This window comes from Rhea pennata, chromosome 3 (assembly GCF_028389875.1).
Source record: "Rhea pennata isolate bPtePen1 chromosome 3, bPtePen1.pri, whole genome shotgun sequence".
Taxonomy (NCBI): Eukaryota; Metazoa; Chordata; class Aves; order Rheiformes; family Rheidae; genus Rhea; species Rhea pennata.
This window is the reverse complement of record NC_084665.1, coordinates 61,499,374-61,521,909: the sequence shown is the minus strand read 5'-3', so window position 1 is coordinate 61,521,909 and position 22,536 is coordinate 61,499,374. Positions and strand designations below refer to the sequence as shown.

The 22,536-nt window shown below is 40.0% G+C and overlaps 1 protein-coding gene and 1 long non-coding RNA gene across 3 annotated transcripts in view; one reads left to right on the top strand and one right to left on the bottom strand.

Annotated features, from left to right (window-relative positions):
* The first annotated feature begins 583 nt into the window (after nucleotides 1-583).
* Nucleotides 584-11,589, top strand: LOC134138580 (uncharacterized). The gene is made up of 3 exons (XR_009957933.1): nucleotides 584-825; nucleotides 1,502-1,577; nucleotides 11,501-11,589. It is a non-coding gene; the product is annotated as an uncharacterized LOC134138580 (long non-coding RNA).
* The window catches only part of SYNJ2 (synaptojanin 2), a 69,088-nt gene continuing 48,927 nt past the window's right edge, over nucleotides 2,376-22,536 (bottom strand). For both annotated transcript variants that reach the window (XM_062572424.1, XM_062572425.1), the window contains 12 exons: nucleotides 21,695-21,853; nucleotides 21,296-21,452; nucleotides 19,408-19,525; nucleotides 17,130-17,348; nucleotides 15,828-15,906; nucleotides 14,433-14,601; nucleotides 13,894-14,046; nucleotides 11,139-11,273; nucleotides 9,283-9,395; nucleotides 8,397-8,505; nucleotides 6,871-7,073; nucleotides 2,376-3,568 (listed from right to left, as the gene is read on the bottom strand). In XM_062572424.1, coding sequence (XP_062428408.1) covers nucleotides 2,756-3,568; nucleotides 6,871-7,073; nucleotides 8,397-8,505; nucleotides 9,283-9,395; nucleotides 11,139-11,273; nucleotides 13,894-14,046; nucleotides 14,433-14,601; nucleotides 15,828-15,906; nucleotides 17,130-17,348; nucleotides 19,408-19,525; nucleotides 21,296-21,452; nucleotides 21,695-21,853 — 2,427 coding nt within the window. In that variant the 3' untranslated portion in view covers nucleotides 2,376-2,755. The remainder of the gene's footprint in view (nucleotides 3,569-6,870; nucleotides 7,074-8,396; nucleotides 8,506-9,282; nucleotides 9,396-11,138; nucleotides 11,274-13,893; nucleotides 14,047-14,432; nucleotides 14,602-15,827; nucleotides 15,907-17,129; nucleotides 17,349-19,407; nucleotides 19,526-21,295; nucleotides 21,453-21,694; nucleotides 21,854-22,536) is intronic.

Sequence of the window (22,536 nt, the reverse complement as noted above, 5' to 3'; positions counted from 1 at the left end):
GTAGTTTGCCACATACACAGACATAACACTAAAGGCCAGATACTTCTCTTATTCAAGTAGAGTAATAAGACAACTTTTATTTGACTTGTATAAATCCACTTTAATTGGCTTTCTTGATAAGTTTCATTAACATGTAAATTAGCTGTCCTAGAGCTGTTAATTATCTTTGCACAGAATGCTGGATACGGTCATATAACATGCTTTTTTTTTTTCCTGCTCATAATGCTTTATACTGAAATGTGCTCATGAATATTTACTATGATGAATGTGGTCTGTGTGTTTATGTGTGTTTTATATATAAAATATTATTTAAGAGGAGCAAGATGAGGCTGTGTCGTCTTGTAGGGAACCACCTATCCTGCTTCAGCATGATTCACCGATCTTCTATCATGTTAAACTGCTACTCACATAACAACCAACCTTAGCACTGGGTTGTATTGGTTTGGCCTTTGAGGTTTTTTTGTTTGTTTGTTTTTTTAAGAGTAGCTGCAAAACAAGGGGGCAGCAGAGGCTAGCAGGTGCTCAGATAGATAAAAAGGCAGAACTGGCCCTGACAGAACATCTTGCATCCAGAATCTGGCAATGACACTGAGCACACTAGGTAATAATAGTAAGAAAGTGACTGACTGACTTCCCACTAAGCAGCTGAGAACAAAGCACTTCTTTTAGTTTTCCTAGGGAAAAGAATGAGCTTGCCACATCTATCACTACAGATGGACTTTTGCGAAGCAGGCCTGCTGGTTTGCTAACAGATGAGCAAGAGGACATCATTGTGAAGGCCAAGTCTGCTTGAGCTGAGCAGCAATACTGCCTGAGCACTCCATGGTAAGTATGTGACCTATATAATCTCACTTTAAACATTCACCTATAGACTCTTGATGGACTGCTTGGCAAATATAAGAGGAAAGCAAAGCAGACATGCAGGAAACAGCTGCCTGCAGTTTCTACAGTTGTAATGGTGGGAAGGGAGGGTGCGGCCCTCCTGCTACTATTTTTCAGAACCCTTAAAGCATGATCTTCTCTTTTAACCCTTTTATTTGCAGGAACTTATGCAGAGCAGATGACTGCTGTTGCTTCCTTGTTATTAGTTGGTGCACTGCTCCCTGGACTGAGGCACACAGCACTTGAGCAACAGCTTTATTTATAGCAGTACACCCGCTTTGTAAACTTGTCCTTAGCTGTAGATGTGGTTGCCAACATTTCTAGCTCCCTTTCTAGGCTTCCCAGCCCATGTTCAGGTATCGCATTGTTCCTCATTTCTACCCAGCTCTCTACTGCATTGCGGCTTTAATATCTCTGCTGAGGTTAATGGGAAGCACTAGCAGAGCCTTCCCTGATACCAAATAATAGCCTGAGTGGTTGATGATTAGCAGAAATGAACAGAAAATGCAATAGCTCTGCTAACCCCCTCCCCCGCCCAACCAGCTCTGTGCCCAAGTTGATCTCTGCCCGGAGTGGGTAAACTCGTCATTAAGCTGTAAGCCACCATCCCTTTCTGCAGGAGGGTCTGCCAGCCCCAGTCATGCTCTTGTGGCTTAGTTTCAGGCTTTATCAGCCCTCGTCCCACCTGTGTAAAGGTAAGTAAGTTCCAAGACCGGGTCTTCCCTCATCTGCATTTAATTCATATGACTGTAATACGGCATTTTCCTACCAAGAAGCAGAATGGGAACAGGGACACAATTAATGAATTATTAAAGTGCCTTTAGCATAATACATTAATATGTTAATGTCCTCTATAATCAGCTGGCCTTACCTAATCACCATATTTCTACAATTTTTGCATACATGTAGTACATACAAGCAGACTGCACAGTCTCTTCCAAAAGGGACTGTAATGGTCAATATGCAATGTGACTGGACAGCACAGTGTTTAGAGGAGGATGGCCTGCAACAAAAACCAAGATGCTGTCTGGAAAGGTGGCAGAGAACCAACCAGAGATGCCTTTGATCTCAGTGCAAACTGGAATCATGTTTTGAAACAACACTTAATTCTTTAGAATAACTATCCTTAGACACATTACCATTAAGAGTGTAGCACTTAGAAGGGGGTCTGTTGTAATACAGGGGTTCACTTGCCTGGTCTGGAGTAACCCCAAGTATTTCTTTCAAAATGAGCACCACCCAATTCCTAGTGTTTCTGCTTTACAGCCTCACAGCACATACATTTTATTTTACTTTATAGACAGGGATGACATTTTAACAACATAAATAATAGGTATCTCCAGGCCTGCAGCTAACTTAAGACGACTTGTTTATTTCCACAGTGGAGACTTACTGACAGAACCTTAACACCATAATGATACTGCTGCAGTGATACTGGTATATACATTCTCTTTATGGGTGTTTGTTCCAGAATAACTACAGCAGTCTAACTATTTAAGATAAGGGTGCTTTATTTTAAACGACAGAAATTGGTTGATACACAATTTTCACAGGAAAATGTTCTTCTTTTTATTTTTTTTTTCCCCTGTACATTACATGCTCTTACATATGATTTGTACCTGAAATAAAACATTTTAAGATAGATTAATAAAAAGAAATAATTTAAAATAAAGAACTTTTCAAACAAGCAGTTAGATTGTATATACTCAGTACACTTCCCTCCAGGGGCAGTACCTTTTTGTTTTTAAACATGAAAATGAAATGTAGTGTTACCTGATGATACATTTCCTGAAATACAGGTCTTTGTGCAAAAAAAATCATTGTAATTTGCATTCTAATTATGATTTCTACAGGAACACTAAGGAGACAAATTTTACAATTCTAAATTAGCATGTGTGTTCTCCAAGGTATTTTTGTTTTGTTCCAAGAAAAGCAGTTTGTTGAACCCCTCTGACAATGCACCATTGTCTTCATCATCACTAAATGTCACCCAGTGACTGAAATCTTTTGAACTGAGGAGTTTTAAATCTTCTGAAGCGTGTGCTGGAGAAGTAGTTGATGCTGCCTGTACGGAAAGAGGGCAGGAAAAATCTGTGTCCAGGTCCAAAAGATTGGTGTTCTCTGCAAAGGAGCTGGCATCTGAGAGCTGTGGGTGCTGGCTGTCAGGTACAGGAAAGCCCTGAAGGTCAGCAATCAAGTCTGAGGCATTTGGAGCGAACTGCTTAGCTGCGTTATTCTCTGGGCTGGCAGAAGAAATAGGACCTAAGAGAGTAGACTGGGGGGGGTGAACAGGAAGGACACCAGAGTCCTGTGTCTGGGAGCAGAGCCCAGGACTATTGTTGTTGGAGTTGAACATTAATCCTCTAAAAAGAGGATTGTCACTGCTCTGGAGAACTTGCAGATGAAGAGCTGCAGGAGCTGACTTCTTTCTTCGTGGTGGCACCTTTGGGGCAAAGGAAGTATTCTGAGGAGGCAGCACGCTGGCCTCAGCCATGCTTAGTGATGGTGGCTGCCTTTCACTGCTTCCTCTGCTCTCCTGAGACTTCCCAGGCTGTGTTGTTCTGGGTTTAGGGACTGGAATAATCCTAGTGGGACTAAGAATAGCTCCAGCTTCTGGACAAGGCTCTGGCAAGCCAAAAGGAGAATGCGCTGTCTCCTGGTCAAACTGCTCCTCTGTAGATACAGCCTGAGGGGGAAGAGAGATGAAAACAAAAATGGAATCTTAAACTATGAGGCAGTTCTAATGTGAATTTTATTGATGGCATACTTGAGAAAAACTGAGAGTACCAGAAGAAAAATAAAGCCGTACAAAGAGGAGGCTTGACAACACAGTTTTACACTACACCTGCTTAGTTCTGTTTTAAGGCATCATGCCTTGGACCAGTGTTCGTTTACAGGGTGTAGTATGGGGATAAGGATCCTAAAGCCTGTTCACTCCCTGTATGAAAAATTCATCTCTTTCTGACCATCTCCCTTTCACATTAGGATTTTACTCAGGGCCAAATCAACAATGTTCTGAAGAGTTATTTATTTGTTACATCTCTCTGCTGACTGTAATATAATTTAAGCAAGAAGGCACAGGGAGGGCTAAATTAATGGGGCCACTAGTACCTGCCTTTATTATCTTTTGATACAGAAGGTTGAAGGAGAATTAGATTAAGCTAAACCCAAGAAATGCATTAATGGCTCTGTCCTGACTCACTGATGCTAGGGACTGAAGCTAAAAATAAACTGTAAGTGGAATTCAGCGCATATTCTCTATCTAAAAATACATAATTTTTAACTGAAGGCCAGAGTAGGCCAATCGGATAGGGGCTGCTTCAGATCCCTCACTCTGTGTGGCTGAATGCAAACATTTTAATTCTTTATGGTCTACTATAGTATTAAAAGATAATATACAGCCTTCTAAATTTGGTAAATGTTTCATAATAACTTATCTTCTGCTGTTTCTGTCTATATGCTGTTCTTAAATTGCCTACATATTGCATGCCTTTTTCAAAGAGAGAGGTGGACTGGATAGAGGTTTTTGAAGTACTCAACTCCCATCTAAACTCACTCAGATGGAGGAAGGAGTGGAAGGAGTCAAACTGAAATAAATAAATTTGTGCAGATGATTTCATATAGCTGAAATCTGAATATCAGACCCTCTCAGCACCCTCCAGAAGTGCCCTTTTTATAAGATAAAAATGAAATAAACTGACTATTCCTTATTACTGAAAGTTTAAGGAAAGGAAAGGGCACATCTCTGTTGTTTTTTTTTTTTCTTTCTTTTGTGATTCTGCTAAATAGAGATTGCACAAACTCCACTATAAAGAAGGTGTGAATGCCTTTACAGAGGAAGGTAAAATGGGAGTCCTAATGACTTATAAAAGAGCTTTCTAGAAGGAGTTCTAACAAAGGAAGCATTTAAAAGGTTGTATTTGCCTCTGTCTCGTACTTAAACTGCTTTCACCATTAAATCATCATTTCGGCAGCTCTAGGAGGTGAAGAGCTATTATCTCCGCAGTAGAGACCTAACGCAGAGACAGATTAAAAATACAACACCTACAGGTTGGTATTTTTAAGCACTTGCACTCAAGTAGAATTAAAAGCCCTAAGTGAAAGGCAGAATCCCATTATGAAGTGGATATTTAGCGGAATTCAGATGTCTCTGAACAGGACCCAAACCAGCGTACCAATCAAGAGGCTGTCTCAAATCAATAGAGACAATATTTATCAATACTCATCATGTGGGCAAAAGAAAATATTGTGGTGAAAAAGAGATGAATCTTAAATCCTGCACATTAGATGCCCCTGTCTACCTGGGACTTGTGGCAGAACTCTTTCCTGAAGAGGCGCACCTCCACTCAGCCTTTTAGATAAAGCTTAGTGTGTCCCTTAATACTCAGGCAGTCAAAGAGCACTGGGGGTGACAAAGTCGGCGGTCTAAACAGTGAGTGAAATCTCTTGAAAAGCTGAACAGATTTGATTTCTTCCTCAGCGTGACACCTGACACTTCAAGCCTACATCTCTGATAACGCGTGCACCTCCCCACTCCTTCAAGCTATAGGCTATGCTAGGTGGCTGATGCTCTCCATCTTTCTAGGTAAAAAAGCTGGATCACTGTTCAGAAAATACATTCAGAACTGATCCACAGAGAATATACAAGAAGGAAGTTATTTCTGCAAGTTAGTGATTCAGGAAAGTTCTGTGCTTGGAAAGGTGTTTTCATGGATCCTTGTTGAGAGTTTTGGTATATTTGGCTTTGTAATCATTTAATTTTAAAAAGTGATTCATTCCTCCGCTGGTCATGGAAGTCCAATTTAGATGCTGAGAGAGAAGGGAAGATCAAACTCGGAGGCCTGTAGAGTCTGAATATCTCTGAAGTAAGGAGCAGCTGAATGGAGATTTATAGCATTGCAATTTAGGACTCAAGGCTAAAGGCATAAGAAGAATGAGGCTTAGGCAGCATGAGATACATGTGTGACTTACCTCTGATCAGCACAAATATCTGTGGCTGAGAAGGAAGCTGAAGCTGCGTTTCCAATTAAAATCATAATGGCTAGTACGGTCTTCCTCTCTGGAGAGCCTTTTCTAGTCATTATTTTGCAAGCAAGTAGTATTTTGTTTTAGTTTTCAGATCTCTCGCCCATCAGTATTACAAATTTGTCATTTAAATGGTGGAATTGTGCACAAAGAGTCTAGAACTGAAGCTTTGCTGGGCCAGGAATTCTCCTCTGAATTAGCAAAATCATTCCATTTTGACTCATGTAGATTTTTGATTTGAAGACAAATTTTTTTTAAGATAAAAATTTTGTTGCAACTGATTTTGTTTCTACGTAATTTTTTTTCCAGGCTGAACTACAGCTTTTGGATAGATGTAAGACCAAAAAAAGAAAAATAAAATTGTTCAGTTTGACTGAAACACTAGTTTTCTGTCTAGCAAGAGAAAGTCTTTCTTCCTGATCTTCCTAAGAAAATCTAGATATTGCTGATGTGGAGATGGTTCTGATGCTTCACAGTCAAAGAGCAGAAATACAGACAGATGAAAAGCAGTATGGGAGATGGCTCCCAAATGAGACAGCAATTTATGACAATTTCCTCCTAGATGAAACTGATGCAATTTGGAGATACAGAGGAAGCAGAATATTAGAGACAAGATAGTTCCACATATCTTGAGAAGGTTTAGAGAAACCAGAAGAAGAGCAACAAAACCTAAGAGGATGAATGGACAAACAGAAAAGCTAAATAAGGGTAACTCAAATTAGTTACAACTTTGCTAAAGTACATAATGATGATCTACAAACCATTCCCTTTCCTTTCCTGGTTGCTTAGTATGTTTGATGACTTGATGACTGCAATACACAAAACCATTTCAGTGCCTGCTGATTAAGAACTGGATACAGTGTAAGTGATAGGACTTCACATGAACTGTTTAACAGCCCACCCCTTTTGCCAATGTTTACAGAGTGTAATGAAGTTTGGATGCATTTTGTGCAACTATCTTACATTTTCAACCTTGACTCCGGTCCTTTGCACGGGTACTGGCTTCTTTGTAGTTGGAACTTTGGGTGCTGGGCGATGGGGCACAAGTACTGGTCCTACCTGCGACCCTTGAAAAGATGGTGATTTTGTGATGCTGGGAAGAGGTTCAGGTTTAGTGAACATTTGGTTTCTGGCTAGAGCAGGCTTTAGTGCATCTTCCTGTAATCCTGAAAAGTAAAAACTATTAGTGTCTCATAGTGATTAGAAATGTAGCAGAGACCAATGTTTTTCATGATCGTGTTTTCCAAAACGTGCGTGCCTAAGGGAAATACTGCTCAGGCCAGGAATACAGGTTTTAGAAATAACCACAGACCTGTGCTATCCTGTCACTAGAATGTTTACATTTCTAAAAGGCAGTTGATGAAAATTTTCCCTGTCCACAGTATTTCACACCAAAACAGCAACGTGTTTCCATTTGGCCAAGTAAATAAAACACTGACTGGGAATACAGGAGTACTGGACTCAAGCCCAGAGTCTCCTTTTGCCCTGGCTGCCTCATCTGGATAAAGCAGGTAATGATACTAAGCTCCTCCTGCAGGCTAATTTGGGAAGAACTGTGAATGCCAAGTGGTAATACAGCACAAGAGTTTGAAAGTGAACCTGACCAGACTAATTTCTTTACTCAAACTGAGTAAAATGCATAATGTGGATTTCAAAATTAAGGAAAAGTATATCTGAGTTCAAAAATAAGTATACTATGCTCTCTGAGGAACAAACATCAATCAAAATGTTTTTAATGAAATTTTATGATATTTACCGTACCTATTCCAGACTACATTTGCTCTATTTACAAATGAAAAGAGATGTTTTTCTGATGAACTGAGAGGCTTGCAAACTCAGGAAGGAATCTGAGTCCCACTGCATTCTTTTACATTTGCAACATCACCTGCAACCCTGGAGGGTATATTCATACTGCCAAAGTTTCAGTACCTAAGCTAGTTTCCTGCTCTAACTTGTCCTTGCAAAAACCTCTCCTCTCCAGGGACTAGATGGAGAGCCTATGCAGGAAGTAGCCTTTTAGCTTAGATATTCAAGGTTCAGTGGTCTGAACCCTCAACTAAGTAATAACTATACTTGCTGTATAAACTTGAAGAGAATCCTGGTTATTTTCCTCACAGCTGTATTGCTCTGCAATTCTGCTTGGAGCAGTGAGCATTCACTAAATGGAGCTGAAAACAGACAGTATCAGTTGAGGAAGATTCCATCTGTATCTTGTAACTTTTCAGACTAAATCTGGACATAAATAACCGAAGGTGCTCCTAGGAACTAGCTCTACAACAAAATGTACATTTAGAATCATCTTGAAACAAAAAGGCTAGTATTATCAAAATTGACAGAAAACACTAAATATAATCTTGCAAGAATGTCAGTGTTTAGCTGAGCTTCTGAATAGAAATAAGTGCGTCTGGGCTATGACAGAAGGAGGATGAATACACCAGTAGTTCTCTTTAAGTAAAGATTTTAAAAGGCCATTAGAAAGCTATGCTCACCTCCTTTAGCTTCCATAAGACATCGAATAGCTTCTTCTGCTTCCTCAGCTGTTGTGGTTTTGATCTGCTTGACATTATAAGGTTTACTTATTCCAGTCCGGACTTTAGGCTTAAAAAAAAAAAAAAAAAAAAAAGAGAGAGAGAGAGAATGAATAATCTTGAGACAACTTTTTTCTTGTACACCTATATAATCTCACAGCTAAGCTCACACACCATTCAAGTAATATTCTGATCTTGTTGGTGACTATTCAACGATCTATAAATAATGCAGCAACAGTGGTGAGAGGAGACATTTGGCAGCTATTAGATCTTTGCTACCAGCCGAGATGACAAGCCGATAGCACACTACCATGGCTGGTCCCTTAGCCATCCCCTTTTGTTCAATACGTTTGAGATCTCATCTAAGAAGACAGCAGAGGGGGAGAGATATTTCCACATTCAAGTCCTTGTTTCCCTGCTGAGATGACTGGCAGCCTTACTAGCAATGGTCAAGACCTTCCCTGTATGCTGGGCACTGGTGTAGTCCATAAAGGAGAGTAGAGAAAAGAATTAAACCCCTTTCCTCATGGTACTGAAAATTCAAGATAGCAACCATCAAAAAACAACACGTAAAATAAACCAATAACGTCTTGGTCTTGCCACATTCTTCCTCTGCCTCTCTGGCTTTTCTATTTTCTGGCAATTTAGTACCAAGTTTTCTGGAGCCCAGCTGGACCTACTCCCTATCATTACAGGACAACACATTCAGGTTAGCATTTTCAGCTCAGGTAAGTAGCAGACTTCCTTCCTTTAATGACAGGCAGATCACATACATGATGTTCAGAACCTGTGTGGATGGGGGAGACCAGGATGATACCAAATGACCACACTGAGCAGCAGGACTCACTGGTTGCTGAGGGGCTCCGGGTAGCAGCTTTGCTGTTGCCAGGATGGAGCAGGCAGGCTGGCTTCCTGGAGAGAGGGAACCGTCTGAAGGGGACTTTTTGCCCGATGTTCCAGCTGAAAGGGGAACAAAACTGGCTTTTTACATTAAAGAGCTAATACAATATTTTACCTACAACGGAACAAAACTGATACCCTATGAAAGTGCTTGTGATTAATAAAAGAGGTGGTTTCACCCTCTCTGCTCCTCAGGGAATGGGCACATTATGCCGGACCTTCCTGTGGGATGCCAGGGATCCTAAGTCCGCTCTGGCTGGGTGCTGAAGACAAGGTAAAGATCTAGGAGAATCTAGCAGGTATGCTGGAGTGGACTGTTACTGGTCTAGCCTAAGGTCTCCCTTTTTGATGACAAAATCTCAGCACAGAATACTGTTTCTGGAAGCAATTTCGTAGTTCATCATTTTAATTAATAATCTCAGCTGAGTATTAATGTTGCATTTTAGGCACAGAAATAGAGATGTCAGCGTTGTCACTTCTGGGCAACAAATTCAAAAATGAATGGGAATAATGCTGAAGAGCTCATTTTCCAGCAGTGAGTCTGATGGAGCCTTTAAGTTATGACTGGAAAACATATAGACGAGACATTTTTGGCTGTGAAAAATATGCATGGCATGCGTCATACAGGCCTCATCTCGAGTACTGTGTCCAGTTCTGGGCTCCCCAGGACAAGAGAGACATGGAGCTACTGCAGAGAGTCCAGCATAGGGCTACGAAGATGATCAGAGGGCTGGAGGATCTGCCCTATGAGGAACAGCTGCGAGAGCTGGGCCTCTTCAGCCTGGGGAAGAGAAGACTGAGGGGGGATCTTATCAATGTGTACAAGTACCTGAAGGGAGGGTGTCAAGGGGACGGGGCCAAACTCTTTTCAGTTGTCCCATGTGACAGGACAAGAGGCAATGGGCAGAAATTGAACCACAGGAAGTTCTGCCTGACCGTGAGGGGGAATTTCTTCCCTGTGAGAGTGACAGAGCGCTGGAACAGGTTGCCCAGAGAGGTTGTGCAGTCTCCTTCTCTGGAGATCTTCAAGGCCTGCTAGGGTGCAACCCTGTCTAACATGTTCTAGATGACCCTGCTGAGCGGCAAAGTTGGACTAGATGATCTCCAGAGGTCCCTTCCAACCTTACTGATTCTGCGATTCTATGATACAGAAGACCAAAATAATTACGCTGGTCTAGCAAACACCATTAGTCCAGAAGTAGCCATAAAAATAGGAGCACTGATGGCCTCCCAGACGAGCAGAACTTAAGTGAACAGCATGACTTTGCCTTTGTACCTCACTAAAAATCATAAGCCACTCTGCAGTTCATTCCTAAACACAGAAGCAAGCAAGAATTACTTACAAAGTGGAAAAGCACAAATGATTGTCGAGAACAAGTATGTTGTCAAAGCTTTTAAAAGGAAGATTAACAATTAAGTCAGAAACAAAGAAACCATAAGCAATGCTCAGCGACTTTGAAAGCCAACAGGCATCAATATGGGTATTTAATTTTCATTGTCACAACTTGCTAGTGTAAGCGACGAGTTAGTATGAAACATATGGACCATTACATCCTCACTAAAGTACAGGGCATTCCTTCATGGAGTACCTGTCACCCTGAAGACAAACTTCCCCCATTGCTAACTGCAGCCACAGTCAGACTGAAACAGACTGGGAAGCGAATACAAACACATCAATACCCTGACATTTCAGAGCCAGGTACCACTTTCTTTGACACCAAGAAATGGGGCCAGGGCAGAGGAGAACAGAGGAAAAACATGTTCAGCTGGGGCCAACACAACATTAAAGAAAGTTAAACTCACCAGGAGGGGGAGGCCTCTGTGGAGGCTGGAGTGGCCGAGGTCTGTTAGGAACAGATAGAGATCTGCTTGGAGACCGCCGGTGGCGTTCCCTGCTTGCTTCCAGCTCCCGCTTCAAATCGGCCAGGTCCGTGTCATCTAGAGGAATATTAGAAAGTATCTGTATTAGGTAATCACTGAAGGAGATGGTCTGAAGCTGGGCAGTCAGGAGAGAGGCAACTATGAATGGTAAAACTGAATCAGGTGTCTCAGAGCAATGACATGTGGTTCCTTTCATACTGTTTGCTCTCCCTGAATAATCTCCCTGTTACCACTCCAGGAAACATCTACCCTCTTATCAAACACCTCTCTCTTTCCTTTTCCAGCATTTACTAATTGTTCATGAACCAGAGACTACCTGGGTTACTAGTCGCCTTGTTAGACTGTGAACTTTGCACAGAAAGACGTAGCAGCAATCTCCTATCAATCAAACTATGATGTGACAACCACAAGGAGGTTAATCGTGGTCAATCCTTTGTTCTTCCTTCCTGAACACAGACATTCCCTCAGAGGACTGGCCAATTTTCCTTGCTCACAAGGACTGTTTTTATGCCAGAAGTAGTCTAGCTGAATAGCTCACTCACCACACCTTTGCTTTCCGCAATGCCTTTCATCTGATAGTCTTGCGCTGCACCTTAGAAGAGTAGACTATTATACTATTTTTCTTCCTGTCTAAACAGCTCTGACAGCTGCAGAGATGAGGAGCAGGGATTGCTCTAGTCTCCCAGGAAACAGATTGCTAAGGTGAGAGCTTTCACTTTGGTTCTCTCACTTCCCTGCACTGTCCAGCCAGGCAGCTATGTTCTTCTGGACTTCAAAATCCATCTGATTTATTTTTGTCCCTGTGGCTTGGAGAGGATGGGGAAGGAATTAAGGAATTAGCAGCAGTCCCTTATATTTTAGGCTTTTTTACACAAGTTCCTGTTTTCCTGAAAGCTGTACTCTGCAGGGAAGACTGAGCTGCCTTGCAATTTCCTGCTCCCACTCAGCACCAGATGGTAGCCGCAGAGAGATAGACTGTATCTGCCCAGCGCTTCCCACCCTTCTCTCTGCATTTTCACTGCTTCTGAGCTACAGATATGGCTCATCAGTGGGAACCAAGGAGTCACACAAGCACCCAAAGACATGGCTTGAACTTCTGGTAGGAGCACTGAAGACTAGACAAAAATCAACCACCACCTTCTATCTGTTCCCCTAACAGACTGCTGACTTTTGACAATGGCCCCCAAGGACATGAGTTTTACAAGGGCTATGCCATTCTCTGATCTCAAAACCACCATTGTACTCTGTCCTTGGTTTCCATCTGTGTCCGATACCAGCTTTACAATCATCATACCCTCAACTAGAAGTTACTCAGGCAGAACTGGAAGCTTATGGAAGCATCTGAAATTACAGGGACTTTCAAGATGGACTGAATATATCATATTTTGGTTTGTGGAAGATCATGACCCCATCTTGACCTACTCCAAACTATACTTTATAGCCTCTGTTTACTGTGTGATTCTTTTTGTGGAGAAGAGTTTGTGTGGGTGAACAGAATCACTGCAATTTTCTGCATCTTAATGAATCATCACATAGTAGGCCAGAAGTGTTTGGAAATCAAGATATCCTAGTGACTGGTTTCACAGTATTTAATAACGACAGACTACTCTGTGGCTCATAGCGAGTTTTCTAGGTCTGACCAAACTGCACTCAGCATAGGACTTAAAGGGAGGTAAGAAAGCTGTGTATCACTATGGGTGTTTGGAAAATCTGTCTGCATAAACTTATGAATTTAATTATGAATTTCAATTAATCTTTATGAACTCTACTTCTGACTCAACCTTTGAAGTTTTCATTTTTATGTCAGAAGACAAAGTACTTCTGAGAGAGTACCATCAACAAACGAACAGCAGAAAGACAACTACTAAATCACTTGCTGTGACAATTAAGTTTTTAATACATGATCCAACTTGTCTATACTTGGTCATTGAAGCATGTCCTGATCATATCCCAGTATAATAAGACCGCAGGCTTGGTTAGTTTATAGTATAGTTTATATCTTATTCTGTTCACTGCTTTATCTTCTTTTCAGAGTCATTTCACAATAATGTGCAAACTTGCCAGGTGACCAGGAAAATAGTAACACATTTGCAAAGCACTAAAAGAAGGAATAAGTACCTAGTGTGACCCTCAGCTTCTTCAGAAATAAATAGAATAGGAAAAGAGATACTTTAGGCTTCTTTTGAATCCAACTTTTTGGACAGTCCACCTTACTCCAGACTGCCCTGCTGCAACTTTTGCTTCAAGGGCAAGAACCCAGCCCATCACTAAATCAATGGGAATGCTTCAGTTTCATTCTGTTTTTCACTCTGGCTCTCACTGATAAGAAAATTAAGTAAGGAAAATTTTGTGTTTTATGCCTATGTGCTGAGCAAATGGATAGAAAGATGTAGTTTCTCATAGCTATAAAAGGAAACCAGCATTTCTAAGTACTCTGCCCTGGGCTGAAGACAAGAAAAGGAAGATCTAGGTTTTATTATTTGTATTGCTATTATGCCTGAGGCCTCAGCTATAGTCACAGATTCAATAGGAGTTCAGCGCTGTATAAACATGTATTGAAAAGATGATCCCTATCATTAAAATGACCCACAATCAACATACAAACAGAGAAATACAGACAAAAGGAGAACAAACAAAAAGCTTTCAAATCTTACTTCAAGAAATGTACATAATCTACCTTTATACTGTCCAGTAAGCAATGGAGATTTGTTTGAAGGTTCTATGGATGGAAAATGTCCTGAGCCCTCAGGCAAATCTTCTGATGTGTCTGCTATTAGGTGCTGACAAAAAGCATCATCTAAATAATCATCTTCATCCTCCACTATATCACCTGAAATAAAGTATTAGGTAACAAAGACTCTGTGAGCAAATGCATTCTCTTCCTTTTCCTACAACCAGTGAAAGAATTCACTATACAGTTTGGACAAGCTTCCTGTGTAATCTGTGCTTTCATTACAGTTTGCATATAAACAGGTAACTGTAATGTGCATTCAATTTGCTAACATATTTTTTAACTCTAAATTGATAAAATAATCTAATCAATAGTTCTCTGCACAGGCACAGTACTGGGTCAGGGCTTTAGTTACAATCCTCTTTCTAAGAAGTGCGGTTTCATTGCAAACTAAGATATGAATCACACTCATACTGTGCCTTCTCTGTGCAACCAAAGTCAGTGAAGCAACTTCTCACAACTTAGCTTAGAAACATACTGCTCACCTTCTGAGTCATAGTCCAAACTTGAAAAGTCAAAATTTTCTTCGAGCAGACAGGAGTTTGCTGTGGGTGACATGGGGACAATGCTGTCCCGTTTTCGAGCAATTTCCTCCTGAAGGCCCTTCAGCCAGTCCTTGGTCTTAGGCCGGATCTTCACTGTTCTGCCTCTGATCTAATACCAAGAAAGAATTATTTTCCCTTTGCCAAGCAACTTCATCAAAATGAGAATACTTCAGTGAATAAGCAAGTGTTGCCAGTCTACAGTATAACTGCTTCAGAAACTGATGTAACTAAAGCTTCATTTCAGTAGTTAAAGGAAAAGGAAGAACACTTTCTACTTCCATATCCTAAATCAGAATCAAGGCTTCAGATTGTAACAATATTCTGGAAAGAAAGTTAGCTTCACAGATGAGAAGCCTTGCTGCTACAGTTAGGAATTACCTGAGAAGTACAGTGAAACATCAAATATTATCAAAATGATACTGTGATCATAACAATGGAGTGAGAAGGCTTTTTTAAAACACAAAGGAACTTACTGCCATCTGTAAGGAAGCCCTCTGCTCAGATAATCCCAAGCAAATATGATTATTGATCTACATGGGAAGTATATTATTGAGTAGATTAGGACCACAGCTGCTTATATATATATATATGTTGCTCAGGGACATTTCAGGTGAGGTGTACCAAAGATAGCACCTTTGGCAGTAAAGTCAAAATTTCTCACCTTCACTCCCAGTCCCTTCAATTGTGCCCATACAACTATACTTGGATCTGTGCTATAAATTAATCAATGAAATGAGGCAAACTAAAAGATAAAACTCCCAACAGAAGAAGTGCAGGGGTTTAATCTTTTACTTCTGTGTTGTTTACAGCACAGCCACAGTTTTCTCAGCATAAATGAGGGGGTTGATGAATTGTAGTGTATGTGTGTGGGAAGGAGGAGCAGGGGAGGGGAAGGTAAAAGCCTACTTCTGATGCTGAGTTTGCCATAGAAGCCAATGAATCATGCTGTTCCAGCTTGGTAGAAGGAGTTTATTTGGTATACTTAAGAAAAACAAAAAATTCTAAATGATAACTCTGAGGATGCTTTGGTATAAAGTCATGCATAGTCTCTAGAGAACTGCTTAAAGTGACTGAGTGTATGTATCCTGCAGTGATATCATAAGGCTAGGTCCTGCACACTGCCTAGTAGCTCCAAGAAAAGTCAGTTTCTGCCCTCCTGAAACCGAAAAACATTAAAAGCCTCAAAGGTTGTGAGAGCTAAGGACTTAGTAAGCACTGTGAGCATTTCTGAAATAATGCTACTGATTTAGCTAGAAACTTGAGTATCTCATTTTAAGCAACCACTTTTGAGAAATCTGGTATGAAATTACTATAATAGTTTTGAAATTGTCTTACCTTGATACCATCTATATCCATAACACGAAGAGCTGATTTGCTGTCTGCAAATGTCACCAGCATTTGACCTCCACTGATCCTAGTAAAAACAGGCAGAGGAAAGAAAACTGCATTTTACTTTGCAAGTGTAAAGGCCTAAAGGTGACCACAGTAGTTTTGTACAGCTCCATATTTGGTTTTAGCTGTGTTTTTCTCACAACTATATATTCTGGGAGGAATAGGTGGTCTAAGAATTGCAGCTGGGCTCTCCTTCTCCACTTATCCCCCTTTGCGTGACTCCAGTACCATGTCCATTACTAGTTGTCCTCAAAGCCCCAGTACAAACATCTCAGCAGTGCTTTACAAGATATCTAGTCTGTCATCCACATTCCTTCTGATTTTCTTGGCTATGCACAGCCCCTGCCTCAAAGGACAGGAGACCTCCAAAAGATTATAATACCATTGAGCTGTAAAGCAATAAAAATAAAAAATAATAAAAAAATACAAAGTATTTTCTTTTCTTGCTCTTTTGCTTCCCATGCAAGGTGGTACTAGTGTTCCTGTAGGGCTGCTTTTGAACCCTAGACTTACATTTGGTACTTCATACCACACAACAACAAGTCATCTGCTTTCCTCATCAACAAATGCTTTAAATACAACATAATCAATTTTCTGGTCTTGTTTCCTAGGTTGCAAATGCTGTCATCAGTCAGGCCTTGCCCAGTTTTGCCTGTATTTCTCAAAACAGAAGTCTCATAGCTATGCTGGAGCCCTCTGTACAGAATCAACCAGAAAGAAATTAAACTGCTCTGCCAGAAGATATAATCACACCCTCCTTCTCAAACTCAGTAGGTGTTGGAACTGCAAGAAGCCATATTTTTCAAAAATGAGCAAAAGGACTCCCAAAAGAAATGAGAGCCAGACAGGAAATCCTACCGAGTGTGAATGAGCACTGGAAGAGAGGAGACCTCCTGAGAGCAAAGGAAGCAAGGCCTGAGGAACCGCAAGCAGAAGCAACACACATAAATGAGGCCTGAATCTAAAGATGATGATTTACCCCAAAAGCTCTGCTCTCTGATGCTGGACTGAATAAAATTCTCCTCTGCTCAGCTAAGAGAGCAGTTAGACTGTTTCTTTAACGAGGCGATAAGAGGTAAAAGATATTCAAAACATATATATTCAATTTCTAATGAAGAATTCAACATGAAATAAAGGTACTCAACATACTACTTTCAAATATAAAATAAACTCTGTGGGTACAGAAAGGGAATCTCTAGTCTTTATTTGTAAACAGATGACATGCATCTCAGATTCCACATTTACCTGACCAGAATAACAGTGCCATATTCCTCAAACATTTGCATAAGCTCTGTACGCAGGTCCTCAGGAAATTCATTTTTCTCTTCAGGCATGGGTGATAGCAGATTTACCACTACTGTGGCATCCAGTGGTCCCTGGAAAGACGATACTTCCTGGAAAACACTCTCACGGGCAGCTTCATTGACTTCCTGAACTTCTACTTCTACAATAGCTAACACAGGTCTGCATAAAACAAAAGAGAAATGCTTATTTAAAATCAAAAATGATATCAAGCAATAGGAAATGCTTACTTAAAATTAAAATCAATGTCAAGCAACAGGATAGGTAAGAATTTAGTTGTGCGAGGGACAAACTTTTGTTTAATTATTGTTTAACTATTGTTAAACTCTACATCTATGGTCACTTCTAACTCCATGATGCCAAAGCTCATTGCAAATGTTTTAATTAAGACTAGTATACCTTAGAAGGAGGTGATTATTTTACATTATACATAGAAAGAAAGGCTGAGCAAATTGCTTAAGGTCTCACAGCAAGGAAGCACTGTGGCTGATAACACAATCTAGAAGTTCTCATTCTGATGGATTGTTTCATTTTTCCAGCAGTGGAAGATCATGCCTTAAGCACTATCTATTTTATTTGCCACTCCTGCACTAGCTGCATGTGTATGAAGACACACCATAGAAGAATTCAAATAAAAATTGTGTGTAGCACTTCTGACAAAACTGCAAACTGAAGATACCAGAATGCTTCACTCATTATTAAACAATAATGGACTGTTTCCCAAACCTCCTATACAGCAGGAAGTAATATATCATTTTCTGTTACAAATAATTCAACGCTACATTAAGATATCTTTCTTCCATACACTAAGGACAAACAGTAAGTTCTTCCTTAAGTGCATAACGTGGTTATGTAGCAAACATACGTCAATCTGTAGTATTATAAGCAACACTGAAAACCTACTTCTTGAGCCATTTCTTACAGGTTACTTCCTTGTTAGATCTAAAAACAATTGGGAAAGCTGTTTGAAAGAGCAAAGTTTGTATTGTCTCTGCGGATGCAAACTACATTCTTAGAATTCTACCCACAAATATTTGCGGAGCAGTAACTGGGATGGCTGCTCTTCTAACTACTTCAAAATTGCTGCCTGTCACTTGCAATAGAGCAAGCTCAATATGCATTACCAGAAGATATTAATGCAACAACAGTTAAGCTAAAAAGCAATAGTAGGTGGAAGAAAAACTTTATATAGGAAACGTTAACTATTTCTACAAGCACAGTGACTCACAATGCATTTCCATGTCAGAAAGATACAGCTAAGCCCATTTTCCAGCACAAACCTTGGGAAAGCAAACCCACTGACTGCAACTAAAAAGCAGTTCTTGCAGTCAAGTTTGCCGAAATTGAAAACCATTGTACAACAGCTATGTTTCACAGACTGCATTCTCAGGGTCCTTCGTATAATGAGTACACTTTGTGGAACACAGCAACGTCAAAGCCTTGACACAGAGATATTGCTTGCAAGAGACATGTTCTTCTGTTGCTGGAGGACTACAGAACAGTCCTCATGTGTAAGTGTGCTTCGAGAAGCACACAGCCAGCTGCTGTGATTCACTGTGCTCTACTATGAGGAACAATACTGCAGCATTTCCAGAGGGCATGCAAGGGGGCAAAGATAATTCTAAATGCAAGAGAGCTTCCAAGGTGTATTCATTACAGGGTTTGTTTCAGAGAAATGAGGCAGTGACAAAAACTTAACAAAGAAAAGTCACTCATATCCCCTAAAGAGAAGTTAACGATACAGATCAGTCAGGGGCATTGGTCCCTGGTTTCTCCCATCTTCATTTCTAAGAAAAGCCTAGCAACGTAATGCTTCACAACTTTGAAGAGGTCACATCTGGCCCTATGTACATGACTTACTTCTCTTCAAGCCACATAGTCCCTCCCTCCTCCCCTCTTGTAGCAAGCTGAGTGGGAGTCTGTCGGAGCAGCTTGTTTCGGTACCAGAGATTTCCAAGAATAAGCAACAGAATGCTCCCAGTTTGCTACAACTTATCCAACCCTTGCTGAAGTCACAGAGCAGCAGAAATTCATAGGGGACTGTAGATGCTTGCCACCCTAGTATAAAACCCATTACAAACAAAACACTAAGAAACTCAATGGAGAATTAGCCTGTAATGCTTGTTAATATCAGACTTGATTTCTCACTTTGAAGGTGCAGTTCTGTTTGACTCATTCTAACCTAGAGGTAATTTCTCCGATTATTTACTTAAGACTTTACCTGTGGTCAGATGCCTGCAGCTCTGCTCTCCCATAATACATCAGGGCTCCAGGCGTCCAGGTGTGCCTGACTTTAGTTTCAGCATTCAGATCACTGTCTAGAAGATTGATCTCTCCAGCTACGCAGTAAAAACATCATTTAAAACTTGCTCTTATTAATAGTTAAAAGCTATTTTATTATGATGTAGTTCACAGAACCCTAGTAGTGGGAGGGTTTTTTTAAAATTGCTTCCATGTATACCACTTAAAGAACAACTTGTATCCTAAAATATGTTAGGGGACAGGAAACAAAACATGGAGTACGGGAGAACAACAGAGACAGCTGATCACTAGAATAAGACAAACGTAAAATGGTAACCTGAAGGTCACCCAATCAATGACCTACACAGTCTGGGGTGAGAGTCATATTAATATTTTTTCTCCTACCTTATTACTCAGACATAGTACTTGTGAAATAAAGTGCCTTTCTGAATAAAACACATGGAGCGAAGAAATAAAAAAAAGGCAGTTCCATGCAACTCCAGCCTTCAAACGCTTTCTTTGTCATACATAACGGTAACAGTAAGTGCTCCAGACTTAATGCTACAGTAAGATATTACATTGTCATCAGTACTAAGAAAATTTCTAGACCACTGTTTGGGCTAATGAATAACTATTTCTTGCCTGTGGAGTTGAAAATGAGCTAACACGGAATACAGCATTTCTCCCTAAACACTCACACTGGGGCTACACTTTCTTCTTAGAAATCAAATGGTCCTCTAGCCTATACCTGCAAAAAAGGAGCAAGGGAAAAGAGTTAAAGCTGAGAGGCTTAAAGGCTTTGCTGCCAGCAGAAGAGGAAGGAAATCTGCATGGTTGGAAGGTAGATGGACAGACAAGTGGTCAGTCATATACCTAGGTGGACTAGCTGTGGGAGGCACAGAGTGCTAAATAAAGGAACCTGTCTACAAAGAGTAGACACTTGCAGGCCAGCTAGACGGGTGCTACATTCTGTGTGCTCTATCAACTTAAGTCTTTCTAGGGGCTAAGCCTTGCCATTTGAAATAAGGAATATGCTGGAAAACTTTTTGAGAATGTTGGAGTATTTTCTTTCTCCTAAATGAAAACAGCCAGAACAGGAAGGAAGTTCACTTACTCTTACAACTTCCTTATCATGTCTCCCACAGTTTTCTTTCACAGATTATACCTCTATCAGTGGTTTAAGCTCATTTTACTTCATTTTTGATTCCTTAAACAAGCATGCATAACTCTGTATCACCTGATATATACTCTCTGATTACCCTAGTTTTGCTTCATAGTTTTTACACTTACTCTGTTCATGACATGACTTAAGATTCCAAGCATTAGTTCCTAGGCATGAGAAAATCATATCTGCAGGCACAAGTTAAAATTACTTCTCTACTGATTACACCTTTAATATGATCTTGTACATATGAACTTGTGCTTATAAAATAAATACTGGGAGACAGATACACCTGTAGACTTGAAGCACGGTTATAAAAGTTGTCTTTGACTACACAAAGAAATACTTTTTCATTTTGTTACTGTTAACTTTCAGACAACAAAGACAAATTGTATATAGCACTTCTGCTGAGGTGGCCACTCATGATCTCAAAGTACTCTACAACTGTTAATTAATGAAATTTTCCACCAATCCAGAAGACAGCAGAAATGTTCCCAGAAGTTACCAAGGCAGAAGTTACAAAAAAAGTGCTTACAAATATATTGAGATGAACAGAAACAGCAAATCTAGCCTTTATAACATGGAACTTTACATAGAACTCACAAATTCCCCTTTTCACCATTCACTAGATTAAATACCCTTCTGTGGGTTCTGTATGAAAACTGAAACAACATTCAAATAAAGAGAAGGGAAAGATCCTATATACCTGTTTTTTCAAATGGAAGTTTTTTTCTCCACCAAAGCACTCGGTCAGTCCAGGCTGGGGTTCTGCATTTATCACTTGTATCATAAGCCTCTGAGCCAACATCATATTTATATGTTGGTCCAAAATTAATAGTCCCTTCATGAAAATCTTTAAAAATCTATGAAAAGAAATAGAATCTACTTGATTAAGTTACAGGTGATGAAGATGCCATTGTGACATGCCAGCTTTCTTGATCATGAATAACATTCTGATTTTTAAATTAATTAGTATGTTTATATACTACAAATACTGATCTGAAAATGTCCATTTTCACTGTCAAGGAGTTAGATCAAGCCAACACGCAGGTATTCAGGAAAACTATGACTTTAAAGTATAAGCAAATGGGAAAAACTGTCTTACTTTTCCACTGGATTTTTGCTGCTGTAGTTGATCAAATTCCAGAAGTGTTTTCCAATCTTGCCGTTTAAGAAAATAAAAGACTTCCTCATAAGTTAGATCGATCCGATAGTTAAAGTCTCCACACCAGAAGACATAGTCATGTGAGAACACATTCCGCCCCTAGTTGGTGGTACAGAATACTATTTTAAATCACATTCAAACACCCGCATTTTCTCTGAAATTCTATGTACTAGACTTACTTGCTACAGTCTGTTAAAATCCAATACATACTAAAAAAAAAGACAAAAAGGCTTCTTCACTGTTTTACATCCCACTGAGCTGAATTTTGTAAAGGTGATTAACAGACTCTAGCCCCTGCTTTCTGAAGGTATGTATAAACCGGGACTACGGTTTTAAATTCACAATTTGGTTATCATGAATATTTTTAAAACTGTTTATTTTACTAGCACATTCCACAAATATTTAAATATTCTAAATACAACACAAAGCATTCCTGGTACCGAGGCACATTCAGTAGCCAAGGTCTTGAGCAACATCAAGCTAGGATTTGCTTTTATGTGCACATGTCATAGTTCTGTAAACGTACTGAAATAAAATGTCAGTAAAAATTCAGTCCACTGCTAAGTTTAACATGCTATACTCTAACCACTTATTTTTTTCACTCAAGCTATAAACTTCTAAAATCCAGGGACTCATGAAAGAAATGCTGCAGAGCTGCAGCTATCATAGCAGTAGAGGGCACTCTTTATACATATTACACACAAACTCAAGGTACATCTAGCTATTACAAATGTTGAAGACATAAAATAGTTAATGAGGTATTAGAAGGAAAGACTACCATA